This window comes from Symphalangus syndactylus, chromosome 17 (genome assembly GCF_028878055.3).
Source record: "Symphalangus syndactylus isolate Jambi chromosome 17, NHGRI_mSymSyn1-v2.1_pri, whole genome shotgun sequence".
In the NCBI taxonomy this organism is placed as follows: Eukaryota; Metazoa; Chordata; class Mammalia; order Primates; family Hylobatidae; genus Symphalangus; species Symphalangus syndactylus.
The window spans coordinates 61,329,674-61,343,909 of NC_072439.2; the positions used below are offsets into that span (position 1 = coordinate 61,329,674).

At 34.8% G+C, this 14,236-nt stretch overlaps 1 protein-coding gene across 2 annotated transcripts in view; it reads left to right on the forward strand.

Annotated features, from left to right (window-relative positions):
• SCHIP1 (schwannomin interacting protein 1) overlaps positions 1 to 14,236 on the forward strand; it is a 613,549-nt gene continuing 599,313 nt past the window's right edge. For both annotated transcript variants that reach the window (XM_063620352.1, XM_063620354.1), the window contains exon 1: positions 1 to 641. In XM_063620352.1, the coding sequence (XP_063476422.1) occupies positions 579 to 641 (63 nt within the window). In that variant the 5' untranslated portion in view covers positions 1 to 578. The remainder of the gene's footprint in view (positions 642 to 14,236) is intronic.

Consider the following 14,236-nt stretch of genomic DNA (forward strand, 5'->3'; position numbering starts at 1 on the left):
CAGAAAGAGATAATCTGTGAAAGCCACAGAGCCTGATTTCTGCTGTGATAATCTTCAGCAGACCGAGGCTGAGGCGAGAATGAGGCAGACCTGTTTACATGGTGTGTGCAGTGCCTTGTGGAATTCTTAACTCTATTTTATTGTATTATTTTTCATCGAAAAGTAGATCAGATGATAGCATGAAGTGAATCGGCTGCTTTGGACTAATGGGATCTTCTTTTCTGCATTAAGATCAAGAACTTTTCTGGAATCCTCTGTTCTCCGAGTAGCCTTGTCTTCTCTGTGTGTTTTATCAATTTGAAGAACACTGGCAAAAATCATCAAACTTCATCTCCCAAAAAGCTCTCACTCTTTTTTGCCAATACTTGAAGATTTCTGCTCCAAAATCTACTTTGAGCTGCTTGAGCATGGTGGTTGATAACTGAAGGGCAAAAGCATCACTTATTTAGTGTGTGTTATAGAAATTTTTTAGATAACCTTACTAGCTAACCCAGGTGACCCTTTACGGATTTCTTTCAAAGCCAATTTGAATAAACAACTCTTCCCTCTCAAATGGGCAAGAGTAACTCTTCAGCACCATGGAGAGGTCCGGGCAGCGTGTTACAACGTGGGACTGTGACCAGGGCAAGCACTCTGACAGTGTAAGTTTTACAAATGTCTGCCATCTATTTTAGGTGTATCATATTTTTACATATGAAGAGAGAAAACTTCAAAGTCGAACTAAGTCAGGTTAAATTTAAGCTGATGGCCTTCATTACATTTTTAAATTCAGAATTAAGCATTTAAAGTATATCGGAGTGTTCATTTGAAAAAAATACTTTCTCATTGCATAGTTAGTATGTGGATATTTGGTGCTTTGAATTTGGAGAATCTAAGTTTGATTGTTCTTTTTTTTAGTATACCAAAACTAATTGCATTGCAGTGGACAAAACAATGGCTTCGGAAATAGCATTTTAATATACACATGTAAATAGTTCCAAATGTACAATCTGTTGCCCTTTGTATGCACAAGACTCTCTTTGGAAAGTAGTTCCTGATTTGTACAGTTTGGGAAGATCAGTGTTAAACTTTTTCACTTTAGATTATACTTTCAGTTACCAAAAGAACAAATGTCTAGGTATTCTAATGTCAATACATGGGAGACATTTGATGACTTACAAAATCTCAAATTTATTGGTATAAAATGTATAGAGTGGCAGCTTATTATAAGTAGAAATAACAGATAATTTTATAAAATTATATATGGGTTATTGAAATAGTACTTTTAGCATTATTGAAAATAATTAGTTTCAAAATGTTCAATTTAAATGTTCAAACCAGAAATAAAAAATATGGTTTCTTCAAAAACATCTTTTAACTCCATCTTTAAGACTATTAAATGTGTAGTTCTATGATATTATGATATGACACAACCAACGAAGAAATACTACTTTTAATTACTATCCAGAATGACCCCAACAGATATTTTGATTAGCTATTCAAATTTTTTTTCTAAGAGAACATATTGTCATTGAAAAGTAACTTTAACAAATCATGATTCTTTTCTCAGGCCAATTAAACGTAGTTTGGAACATTTATGCAGAATCATTTACTTTACAGCCTAATAATATATATTTTTATATTATTGTATTATAAAATTTATTTCCTTTAGTAGTCTTCTTCATATTTAAAAACCAGTAGTAAATGTGATTTACTCAGCTTGACCTCCAATTCAAATATAATGGATTCTTTCTGTTATGGATAATTTCCAAGTGAATTACTGTTGCTTCTTAACTCTTTAGTAATTTGGCATTTGATTTTGGGATAAATGGTACTTACATTTTGACAGTGCATGAAGTGCATCATTTTAGAGGATGTAACAATTTTATATAAAGGAGACTTTAGTATACATTTTTGTCATCTTTGCTCAGTAGATCCACTGATAATTTCCATAATTGATGTCAGTATTTAAAAGGCCTCAGTTTTTGACAAGAATGAAAGGTAGATTTATGATTTCAGTTTTTTTAAGTTTCACTTCCCAAAATTTTATTATTCTGCTTTGGTTTAATAGGTAAGTAGGACTTTTCACACACCATTGCATGTACCTCCGTGATTTTAAACTTAAATTGTTCCCTTATGGTAAACTGTATCCATTTGCAGCCCCTGATGAACTTGGAACAAATCATTCTGGTTTATTAAATTGTACATTCTAATCCAGAAGAGTCCAAGACTCATGTCATAAAATGCATCTGCTTGCTCTGAAATGGTGTCAGGAGGAGATGTACCTGATTCAGAAATTTATTTGATCTTTGTCTCTGTCTATCTGAAGGATGTGATTCATTTATGATATTGTCAGAAGTGTAACTTCTATATTTGCTGCTTTTTTGCAAACATTTTAGTGATATATTTATAACTAAAGTTATCCAGCACACACATTTTTCTGTAGTTGAGATATTGTTGTCTATGTATTTATTTAATCAGAAATTGTTGCTGTATGACAAACTACAAACACATATTTGCTTCTGTTTTGATAGCCTTTCAATCATTATTGAAACAGTCACCTGAACAGTAGAAAAATGTTCAGAGCTAAACTATTAGATATTCACATTTCTTTTTCTTTCTTTCTCTTTTTTTAAAAAATAACATTCTGGTGGTAGCAGATGTATGTGAACAATCTTAAATTTAGTTGAGTGACATTTTGCTTTTCTTGCCAATGTAAAAATATGCTCCCAGATCTCTTTACTGTGGTCCACCCACCCTTGCAAGGGATTTATAACCTTTGGCTACAAAGAATGTAGGGGCATATTTATTTATGAAAGCCACCCTAGTTAGGATGCTTTGCAGGGTGGCTGAATATAGAGGCAGCTAATTGGCGGGTATGGTTTTTACTGCTGATTTTAACCCTTTTTGGTGCTAAGAAAGATTAGTTGATCTTGGAAATAGTTCTTACATCCAAGGTATTCAGACTCATCTCTGTTGCATCAGTCTCCATTACATATTCCTGTGGAAGCAACTCCTCTAGCTACAGTCCTAACAGGAGCAGTTCCAGTAGGGAGGAGCCTGAAACTGGAATGTGTTGCGAGAAGGTCCTAAATGGTAGCTTCTTAGAGGGACATAGGGATCCTTGGGGTTATTTCAGTGAGCAGAATGCTGATTGATTCCAAATGGGTTCTAGGCTTGTTTAGTATGTCTTTAACACTATAAGGGGCACAGTGGACATTAGAGACTCAAGAGAGGTACCCTAGCATCCCAGAGAATCACTATAGATTGATAATTCATCATAAAACTTTCTATCAAGTGATTTTTGTCCTCAGTTACTACATTTTGCTGTTAGTTATTCCTTTCTCTGTCCCAATTTTATTTGCAAGGTACATTCCTACTTTGTATTACATGATGGACCTAACTAGATATGACCTGAATGATTTGAGATTTACATTAAATATTACTAGAAATGATGGAGTAATCTTACCTTTTCCAGAGAACAGAAGAGAGCTTAGGGACTTTTCATGCAAGATATACACATTGCTGAAAGTCCAAGAATATTATCCAAATAGAAACGTCTGGATATGATGCTTTTCTCACTTTGACTAATTTTTCAAATTCCAGTCCCTCTAAATGGATTTTACTCTCCCCCATAAGTAAACTTAAGTTGGAGCATGTAAAGAACAAGTACACATCCAGGCAGCCAGTCCTAGGGATGAAGTCAGCCCACTTCCATCTTGCCTAATTTGTCCTGTAATTCTGACTCTCATCTTGGATTTTTCACACCATCTCATCTACACTTTTGGAGTTGACACACTACATCATACAGTGCCCGGCTCCATTAATAAGACCCATCTTGATGCAATACACATTTTGAATCCAACATTCTGGATTGACCTCAGTAGCATGCTTCTCTAGAATGCTGTTTTAGTGCTCAATCGCTGACTCCTGTGCACCACAATGGCAGGAAAAAAAACCCACTTCTCCACCTTGGGTTTCATTTTGTGTGCTTTGAAACTGATGGAACTGTACTGTGTATAATACAATGTTGGTATAGAAAGCATGTACATTGACTACCCATGATATAGTAATTATCTATTTTTAAAAGCAGTCAAAGACAGACTCAGCCTTGATGTGACAGTAGATATAAAAGAATATAAATCTTCAGTGCCTTAGAGCAATTCATATAAATTTGCTTACATTTAATTTTTGTTAAGATTCCTAGAAATATAAATACAAGCATTGTATCTGGACTTTAATATGGCTTGGAAGAATTTTTTCTGATGTCTTGGTGGAGAAGATAAAGACCTGTGAATGGAATAATAATTTGGAGCTAGAAACCAATTTACTGACCCCTGGGCAAGGGAATTTCTATCAGAATATGTGACTAGTAAGGGACCTCAACACTGAGCAATCAGTGGAAGATTTATGGAGAAATTTTAAAAAAATATTTACAGGCTGGCGCAGTGGCTCACAACTGTAATCCCAGCACTTTGGGAGGCCGAGGTGGGTGGATCACCTGAGGTCAGGAGTTTGAGACCAGCCTGGCCAAAGTGATGAAACCCTGTCTACTAAAAGTACAAAAATTAGTGGGGCATGGTGGCAGGTGCCTGTAATCCCAGCTACAGACTGAAGCAGGCGAATCACTTGAACCCACTAGGTGGAGGTTGCAATGAGTCGAGATCATGCCATTGCACTCCAGCCTGGACGACAAGAGCAAAACCCTATCTCAAAAGAAAAAAAAAAGGATGGAGCTATTTTTCAATGGTATAGGAATAAAGCATTGAGCTTCTCATCACCAGAAATATGAGTCACACTGGATGACCCACATAAAAGATGCTATAGAAGGGGACTCCCTAATGGTGTGTGTGCATGTGTAGCAGAAGGGCTATGTGATCTCTAAGGTCTTTTCCAACTTCGACACGGATAAGGGTCATCTGTGCAGTGTCATCTCATTAAAAAAAGAAAACAATAATTTCTTCATTCAACAAATATGTATTGGGTATATACTCTTGTGATTACAAGAACTGAGATGATTAATCCTCCCTGAGCTCCTTGAGAAACCACCCACTTGAAAAAGGAGTAAGGGGAATACTGGGAAATAAAACCCCAGGTGGGTTTTATTTTAAACCTCAGGAGTTGGGAAAAACCCAGGGAGGGAGAGTAAGATGCATCACTTGGATCTATTTGAGAAGGGAAAACTAGGTTAAAGGAGAAAAAAGCAGAACTGGGGTTATAATTTATCTTTTCATTATCTCTAGCATAGGGATACTACAATGCATAAAAAAATGAAAAATTTAGAGTTCATTGATCACTAATCAATTCTATGATTCTATTTAGGACTGTCAAATCTCTAATGAGCTTTTTTGCTCTTTTGCCTGTATCGTTTCAATCTGTGTAGCTATAGCTGCATCATATACTTTTAAAGATTCTGTTCCAATTGTCATCTGTTCTATTATAAATTGGAAGAAATCCTGAAGCTGTAGACTATCAATTCAAGGGGTCAACATCAAGTCAGCGTAGCTACTGGCCCTGCTCTGAATTTCAATCTTTGCTTGATTAATTTATCATACATGGTGAATCTAGGCTATGCTGTAACAAAGGGATCCCCAAAAGTATAATAGCTCACAAACAGCAGTTTATTTCCTGTTTAGGCATCAGTACTGAAAGGGGAAGCAATACAGTGGGGTGACCCTTTTTCATATAGTCATTCAGAGAACCCAGGATGGTGGGAGCTATGCCATCTTCAACACGTGGCTTTCAAGACCACCTTACAGTTGTCTCCCTTCTAGCAAAATAGAAAGGAAAAAGGGCACATGTGGGAGGTTCTAGTGGGCCCATTCTGAAAGAGGCACACATCACTCAACTCACATTCTTTTGACTGAATCCAGTCACATGCTGATATGGTTTGGCTGTGTCCCCCCCAAATCTCACCTTGAATTGTAGCTCCCATAATCCCCATGTGTCATGAGAGGGACCCAATGGAGGGTAATTGAATCATGGGAGCAGGTTTTTCTTGTGCTGTTCTCATGATAGTGAGCAAGTTTCATGAGATCTGATGGTTTTATTAAGGGCAGTTCCCCTGCACACACGATCTTGCCTGCTGCCATGTAAGATGTGCCTTTGCTCCTCCTTCACCTTCTGCCATGATTGTGAGGCCTCCCCAGCCATGTGAAACTGTGAGTTCATTAAACCTCTTTTTCTTTATAAATTGCCCAGTCTCAGATATTTCTTCATAGCAGTATGAAAATGGACTAATACACATGCCATATCTAACTGCAAGGGAGACTGAGAAATATCCTACAGGTTACATAGAAATAAGAAAATAAAATAGATTTTAGAGCACTTAGTACTTTCTGCCATATCTGGACTTCTGTTCTACTGTGGGAAGGCTTCTTCCTCCAAACCCACAGTTCCTGTTGCTGTAAACCTGGTATAGCCTGCTAGATCTGCTTGATGTTAATTTTACTGCAGCCTTGACCATTGCTAATTTCAGTCTTCCGGGTTGCAAACTACAGAACTTGACCCTAGGTAATTTAAGCTGAAAAATAATTTATTAGAAACACAACAGATAACTCACTAAATTGACAGGAAGGCTAAAGAATCAGGCTCAGAAAAATAGGAACTAAGGGAAGTTCGTTGGCCAGAAAGCCATGGAAATGCACACACAAGAGGCAACATTATTGGAATGCTGTTGTCCTCACAGTACATTGGATGCAATGGTTACACAGTTCAAAAATACCCCTCACTTTTCTGAGACACTTCTTCCAGATCCAGAGTCCTGAACTGGGCCATGCCATTGACTGGTTTAGACCATGCATTCAGGCCTGATTGCTAGAATTCAGGGAAGGGAATTTCTTCTATAATGGGGGGTACAGTCCTGGTGCTTACTGTAATATGCATAGCAGTGTATGCTGTAATTATAAGAGGGTCTCAGATAAACTAAAAAAGAAAAGCCAAACTCCAGTGTCCCTGATGTTGTAAGATGCCCCTGATGTCACGTTAGATCTACTGATGACCATGGTGATTCTCGTTGACTCCAGTTGGCCACATGCCTAGACTATGCTTTATTGCTATGCCTAGACTACGCCTTTTTGCCCCTCCTGGAATGTGTGTTTTCACCACTTTCACTGGTTTATTATACTAGCCTGCCTAGTAATCTCTATGAATCTTTCTCTGGCTCTTTTTGATGCTAGCTGAGCTTTTCAGGTCCTTTCCTAGAACACTTGGCCTTGTTTGGATAATTTAATTTAGACCTGGGACCTATGTGATAAGTTGCAGGGCCATCACTCAGACATTTGACTCATCTCCTGGGGGGTTTTCTCATCTGTAAAATGAATAAATCGGCTCAATTCCCATTAGTCTCAAAGGGACACCAAAGCTTAACAAGATCGTGCTTCGAGATATTTGGAACACAGGGTGGCATTATCACATTATTATTTTCACAAGCTGTTAACCTGAAGGGGGAAAATAAAGAGTGGAAATTTAATGCCAGAGAGGTTTTGGCACTTTGTCAATTCAACATTAGCTTTGAGGGCTTTTGGAATTTTGCCTGAAATTTTCAACACCAAGCGGCTAAAAGCTGTGTTTTTCTGGGCTTGTGATATTCCTGTCCCCAGGGATGGCATTAAGCACTTGCGAAGGATGAACTGTGCCAGGCCTATCTTCCAGTGTCCCACAAACAGACAAAAAAGCAATGCACACTCTAAATTGCTGTGCGAACCCACATTTTCTACTTGGAACAGCACCTCTGACTTGTGCCAGTTGAAAAGGGATGATGGGAAGGGAGTAATCCACGATTGCATGTGTTAAATACATTCACTATGTGACATGTGGGGCAATCGTGGCTGGGAGGCTTCTGTTTGGGTGCTCGGATGGACCCTACTGAAGATCACAGGACCTTTATAGGTCTTTCACAGTCTCCCACATCAGTCTTTTTTGAAAGAGAGCTATTGCTTATGCAAAAGTCACCTTTGTCAACTAAAGCAAAGACTGGGCTAATTAGAAGCTAGGAAAGAGAAATACATCCTCTTGGAACTTCGTTTTGGGATTTTGGAAGGAAGAGAAAGGCGGGAAGACCTGCTAGAATCTGGGGAAACATTTATTCATTCCCTGTAATTAATGTTTAAGCTATGTGATCATAATTACACCGAAAGATTCTAAGTGGTTTACTTTATTTGGACAAGAACTATTTTCAAATACATAGGATTCCACTTAATGCGCCTAAAACACATATGCACATATATTTTTAAAATAATATGCTTCATATATTAAAAGATGATAAATTTTCAGTGTCAAGAGCTAAAAAGTATAGTTTTGAATGAATATGCTTACACTTCTTAATGTATATACATTTTGTATTTTCATGAAGACCTACAAATCTGTGCTTTGTCAGTGGAAGAAGGGCGCTATTTACATTTTAGAGCAAAGTACAGTGATCACTAATTTATCAAAAAGTGATAGGAAATGAAGCTTCTATATAAATGAAATCTATCAATAATGGACGGTTACTTTTTTTTCAGTCAACACGTTTTGAATGACATTGTTTCTAAACTACATTGTAATATTCTCTGTCTCATTTTATAGCAATGACTATTCATTTATCGTTGTAATATATATCTATATTCATTTTAGAAAATATGAAATATTAAAAAATATATCTCACCATTAATCCAACAAAGACCCCTATTGTTAACATTTCTGTGAATTTCCTTCGAGTTTCTGAAATGTGTATACACTAGATATTAATATGAATATATATAAATATAGCTCTTAAACATATTTTCAACATTTTTAACTGTGCTTTTTAAAACATAATATTTTAATTTCTGTGACATTAAAATTTCTTAAAGTTTTATGGTACAATGTGAATGAGTAATATGAAATCACATAGACATATAATTTATTGAACTATGCCACTATAGTTATCAATGTCAACATTGAGTGTTCATATATTTTCATATTTTTGTTTCCTTACAAGAGATTACTGTGAGTATAATAACAATTTATATAACATTTTTAAGGATATTGATAGATATTGTTACATCCCTAGAACTGTTGTGCTAGTTCTGTTAATTTAATAGATTGAAAGTGGCCTGTGTTTAAAACCTGAATTTCTTTTTTTAATTGTTGAGGCTTAACATTTTCACATTTTGTGGCAAAGTTGATTTATTCTGTGAATTGTCTATTGTTTCACTGAGATTTTATGTGTTAAATATTATGTATATATTATTAAGCTTTTGCATTCGTATATGTGAGATATATTTTCCTAGACTGCATATTTCAATCTTTAGAATTTAAAAATTTTTTGGAAATAAAACCTACTTAGTATCCCATTCACCTATATATTTTTGTGTTTTTTGAAAACTTGTTTCAACTTTATCATTTGTCTTAAGTTCATTGAAATTTCGGTGTATGGCATAATGAGAAATAATAGTTTTATTTTATTCCAAGTAGTTAACCCTTTACCTGAGCACCATCTACTGAGTCCTTTGTTCTCTACTAGTTTGTAGCAGAGAACAAAGGACTCAGTAGATGGTGCTCAGGAATCTTTACCATATGTTAAAAATAAATCCATTAGAATCTCTTTCTGAACTACCTTCCTGAATAGACATGGTTTCACATGTCTATTCTAGTACCTATATTTTACTGTCTTAAATATTACATTTATATGATGAATTTTAATATCTAGTAGGGAATTCTCCACTTCTTCTATTTTCGTGTTCTTGGATGGTGAAACTCATTCCAGATAAACTTTACAATTGTATAGTTAAGAAATTATTTAGAGACTTTAATAGCAATTGCATCAAATCTGTAAACTAATATAAAAACTGATACCTTTGCAAATTTGTTCTTACCATCTAGGAACACTGTGTAGATAAATAAATATTGATATAAATATGCATAAGAACATGAATAGATATAGATATCAGGAAAGATTTGAAATTTCATATGTTTTATATATATATATTTTTTGAGACGGAGTCTTACTCTGTCGCTCAGGCTGGAGTGCAGTGGTATGATCTCAGCTCACTGCAACCTCCGCCTCCCGGGTTCAAGTGATTCTCCTGCCTCAGCTTCCCGAGTAGCTGGGATTACAGGCCCATGCCACCATGCCCGGCTGATTTTTGTATTTTCAGTAGAGACGAGGTTTCACCATGTTGGCCAGGCTGGTCTCGAACTCCTGACCTCAGATGATCCGCCGCCCGCCTTGGCCTCCCAAAGTGCTGGAATTACAGGCGTGAACCATCATGCCCGGCATATTTTTTACTTTACTTACTATGATTATTCCTATGTAAATGGATTATGGATTATTTCCTTCTTTTTTTTTTGAGACAGAATTTCGCTCTTGTTGCTCAGGCTGGAGTGCAATGGCATGATCTCGGCGCGAGCCACTGTGCCTGGCTATTCCCTTCCTTTTTTTCCACTTCTAATTGGTTATTACTAGAATATAGGAAGCAATGGCTTTTTGTCTTATTGATTTGTATCTTTTCAACTTATTAAAATCTCTTAATAGTACTTCAGAATTTTTTTAGTGGATTCTTTTGAGGTTGTTAACCATGTAATTTTCTCAACTGCAAATAATACTAAATTGCCTCTTCCTTTCCAAAAGTCTTATTGTATTGATTAGAAAATTCAACCTAAGCAACATAGGTTGTCTTATTATCCATAGTTGATGGCGATGAGTTATGGTCTGTTCTTGCATTGTGGTATTGCTGTTTGCTTTTAACGGGCAGTTCTTTATATGTTGCTTTTTGTTTCTATTTTATGGTATGTTGTTTAAGTTTTTATATCTCTGCTTAAAAATGAAATTCACCTGTCTCAAGTTTGAATCAGGGCTATGCAAGCTTCATAAAATGAAAAGCTTCCTAGATTTTCCTTTGGTCTCTAATTTCATATAGCATGGTAATTACATGTTCCTTGAAAGTTTGAAAACAATTCTTAATAAAACCATTCAGCCACAATGTCTTTTCTTATAAATATTTTAAAATAACATTTTCATTTCTTCCATGGTTATTAGATATTCAGGTTTTCTACAATATCATAAATAAATTCTGGTACTTACTTTCCAAGATATATCAGCGAATATCTTGAGATTATCATATTATTTTGTTTAAAATTTCTCTCTGCATACTCCTTTATTACTTTTAATATTTATAATTTTGTTAATTGAAATTTTATAACAATCAGCTATTGTGTTAATCAATTCTGTATTTTTCTAATTAATACACTTTGATATTTTAATGTAATATTTAGTTTGCCTGTTAACTTTAGTTTTTTTTTTTTTTTTTTTTGAGATGGAGTCTCTGTTACTTAGAATGGAGTGCAGTGGCATAATCTCAGCTCAGTGCAACCTCTGCTTCCTGGGTTAAAGTGATAAGTGATTCTCCTGCCTCAGCCTTATGAGTAGCTGGGATTACAGGTGTATGCCACCACACTCAGCTAATTTTTGTATTTTTTTTTTCTTTAGTAGAGATGGGGTTTCATCATGTTGGCCAGGCTAGTCTCAAACTCGTGACCTCAGATGATCTGCTTGCCTTGGCCTCCCAAAGTGTCGGGATTACAGGCTTGAGCCACCATGCCTGGCCAACTTTAGGTGTATTTTTGTTGTTCCGTTTATTTTTTCTTCAGTTTAATGCATAGTTAATTTATTTGTTTTGATGAATTAATATTTTAACAACAAAGTTAAGGTTTTGAATTTGTTCTAATTTAGTTGTGTTCTCGATCTAATAAGCAGTATCCTCATTTTCTTTATATTCTTTATATTGTAAAGATTTTGTAATTACATATTTTTTCCTGTGACTCAACTATTATAGAAGCACTTAAAATTTTTATTTAATGACAATTCTAAAAATGTTAAATATTAAGACAATAATTTCTTATTTTGTTAAATTGAGGCCATCAAAGATGGCCTTTACAATTTTTACTTTGGGGTATTTGTGTAGGGATTTTTTTTAGTTTCATATAGAAATACAATCCTACATTCCACTGATACTTGAAAAGAGTTTCTGATCTTTCTTTTTAAGGTACAAAGGGTTCTTAACGTTTATTAATTAATCAAATATTCACATTCTTGATCTCTACTTTATTTTTTGTTTCCGTGATAGATAACAGGGATTCCCTGATAGATAACAGATAGATATCTATTCGCTGATAGATAACAGATAACTGATAAGTTACAAAACTTATTCTCAACATTTCTGAGTTATTTCATTTTAACTGATCATTTCATAAGCAGTATGTAGCTGAATTTTGTTTTAAACATAAACAGAAGTTGTTTTCACTAATCAAGAACTCATTTTAATAACGTAAGAACAAACTATTGTTAAGTTTGATCTTCTTTTGCCTTTTTTTGTTTTGTGTTTCTCATATTTCATTACTTTTTTTGTTTCTCATATCAATTATATTTTATTGTATTTATTGTCTCAAATTGGAATATAAACATTCAATTTTTATTCTGTTGGTAGTTAACTCCAGATGTATAATAATAATATATGTATCTGGTTTTAATAATAAAAACTAAAATTTCATGTTAATTTATCCTTCTGCAATATTTTAAGTGAATGTTCACTCATTCAATAAACATTTGTTGAGGACCTACTGCTTGCTGGGCATTGACCTAGGATTGGGAGTATAATAGAAACCAGGATAGATGCATTTCCTATTCTCTTTAATTTCTCCCCTATCTCATTATACTCCTTTTCACTTCTCAGTTTGTTGTTTCTATATCTCTTTTATTTATATTTAAAACTTGTCTTTCAAGAACTATTTTTTGACATATGCATTGTTTTGTGATCTTTTAACAACATTTAATCAGATTTAGTGTATATTTTATTCATTGTATTTATTCATGTATTTTTTACTTTTAAGTTCAGGGGTAAATGTGCAGATTTGTTGTAATATAGGTAAATTGCATGTCACGGGGGTTCAGTGTATAAACTGTTTTGCCACCCAGTAATAAGCATAGTACCTGATAAGTTAGTTTTTTGATGCTCATCCTCCTTCCTCCCTCCAGCTTCAAGTAGGCCCTGGTGTCTGTTGTTCCTTTCTTTGTGTCCATGTGTTCTCATCATTTCGCTCCCACTTATAAGTGAGAACATGTGGTATTTGGTTTTCTGTTCCTGTGTTACTTCACTTAGGATAATGGCCACTAGCTGCAACCATGTTGCTGCAAAAGACATGATTTCATTCTTTTTGTGGCTGTTTAGTATTCCATGGTGTATATGTACCACAGTTTCTTTATCCAGTCTACTATTGACAGGCATTTAGGTTGACTCTGTGTTTTTGCTGTTGTGAATAGCACTGTGATTAGCATACATGAGCATGTGTCTTTATGGCAGAATGATTTATATTCCTTTGGGTATATATCTAATGATAGGATTGTTGGGTAGAATGATAATTCTGCTTAGAGTTCTTTGAGAAATGGCAAAACTGCTTTCCATAATGGCTGAGCTAATGTACATTTCTACCAGCAGTGTGTAAGTGTTCCCTTTTCTCTGCAATCTTACCAGCATCTGTTATTTTTTGACTTTTTAATAATGATCATTCAGACTGGTATGATATGGTATCTTATTGTGGTTTTGATTTACATTGCTCTAATGATTAGTGATGCAGCATTTTTTCATATGCTTGTTGGCCACATGTATGTCTTCTTTTGAAAAGTGTCTGTTCATGTCCTTTGCCCACTTTTTAATGGGGTTGTTTTCTGCATGATGGTTTGTTTAAGTTCTTTATAGATTCTGGATATTAGACCTTTGTTGGATGCACACTTTGCAGATATTTTCTCCCATTCTGTAGGTTGTCTGTTTACTCTGGTGATAATTTCTTTTGCTGTGCTGAAGCTCTTCAGTTTAGTTAGGTCTCATTTGTCAATTTTTGTGTTTGTTGCAATTGCTCTTGACATCTTCATCATGAAATTTTTGCCAGGTCTTATGTTCAGAATGATATCTCCTAGGTTATCTTACCTTGTTTTAATAGTTTTAAGTTTTATACTTAAGTCTTTAATCCATTTTGAATTGATTCTTATATATAGTATAAGGATTTTAAACTATTGTTTATACTACACTTTTTCTATTCTTATATTTATTTTTATTTTATTTCACTTTTTGAGACAGACAAAAAAACTTTATATATTTGAATATCAGATAATGTGTTTTTGGGACACTTGCGCATGAATTTTAGCTGGGCTGGGTATAAAATTGTTGACTATGATTCATTGAAGTATTCCATAATTATTGCTTTATTATCTTTTAGTAATTTGTGTTGAAGAAAATTT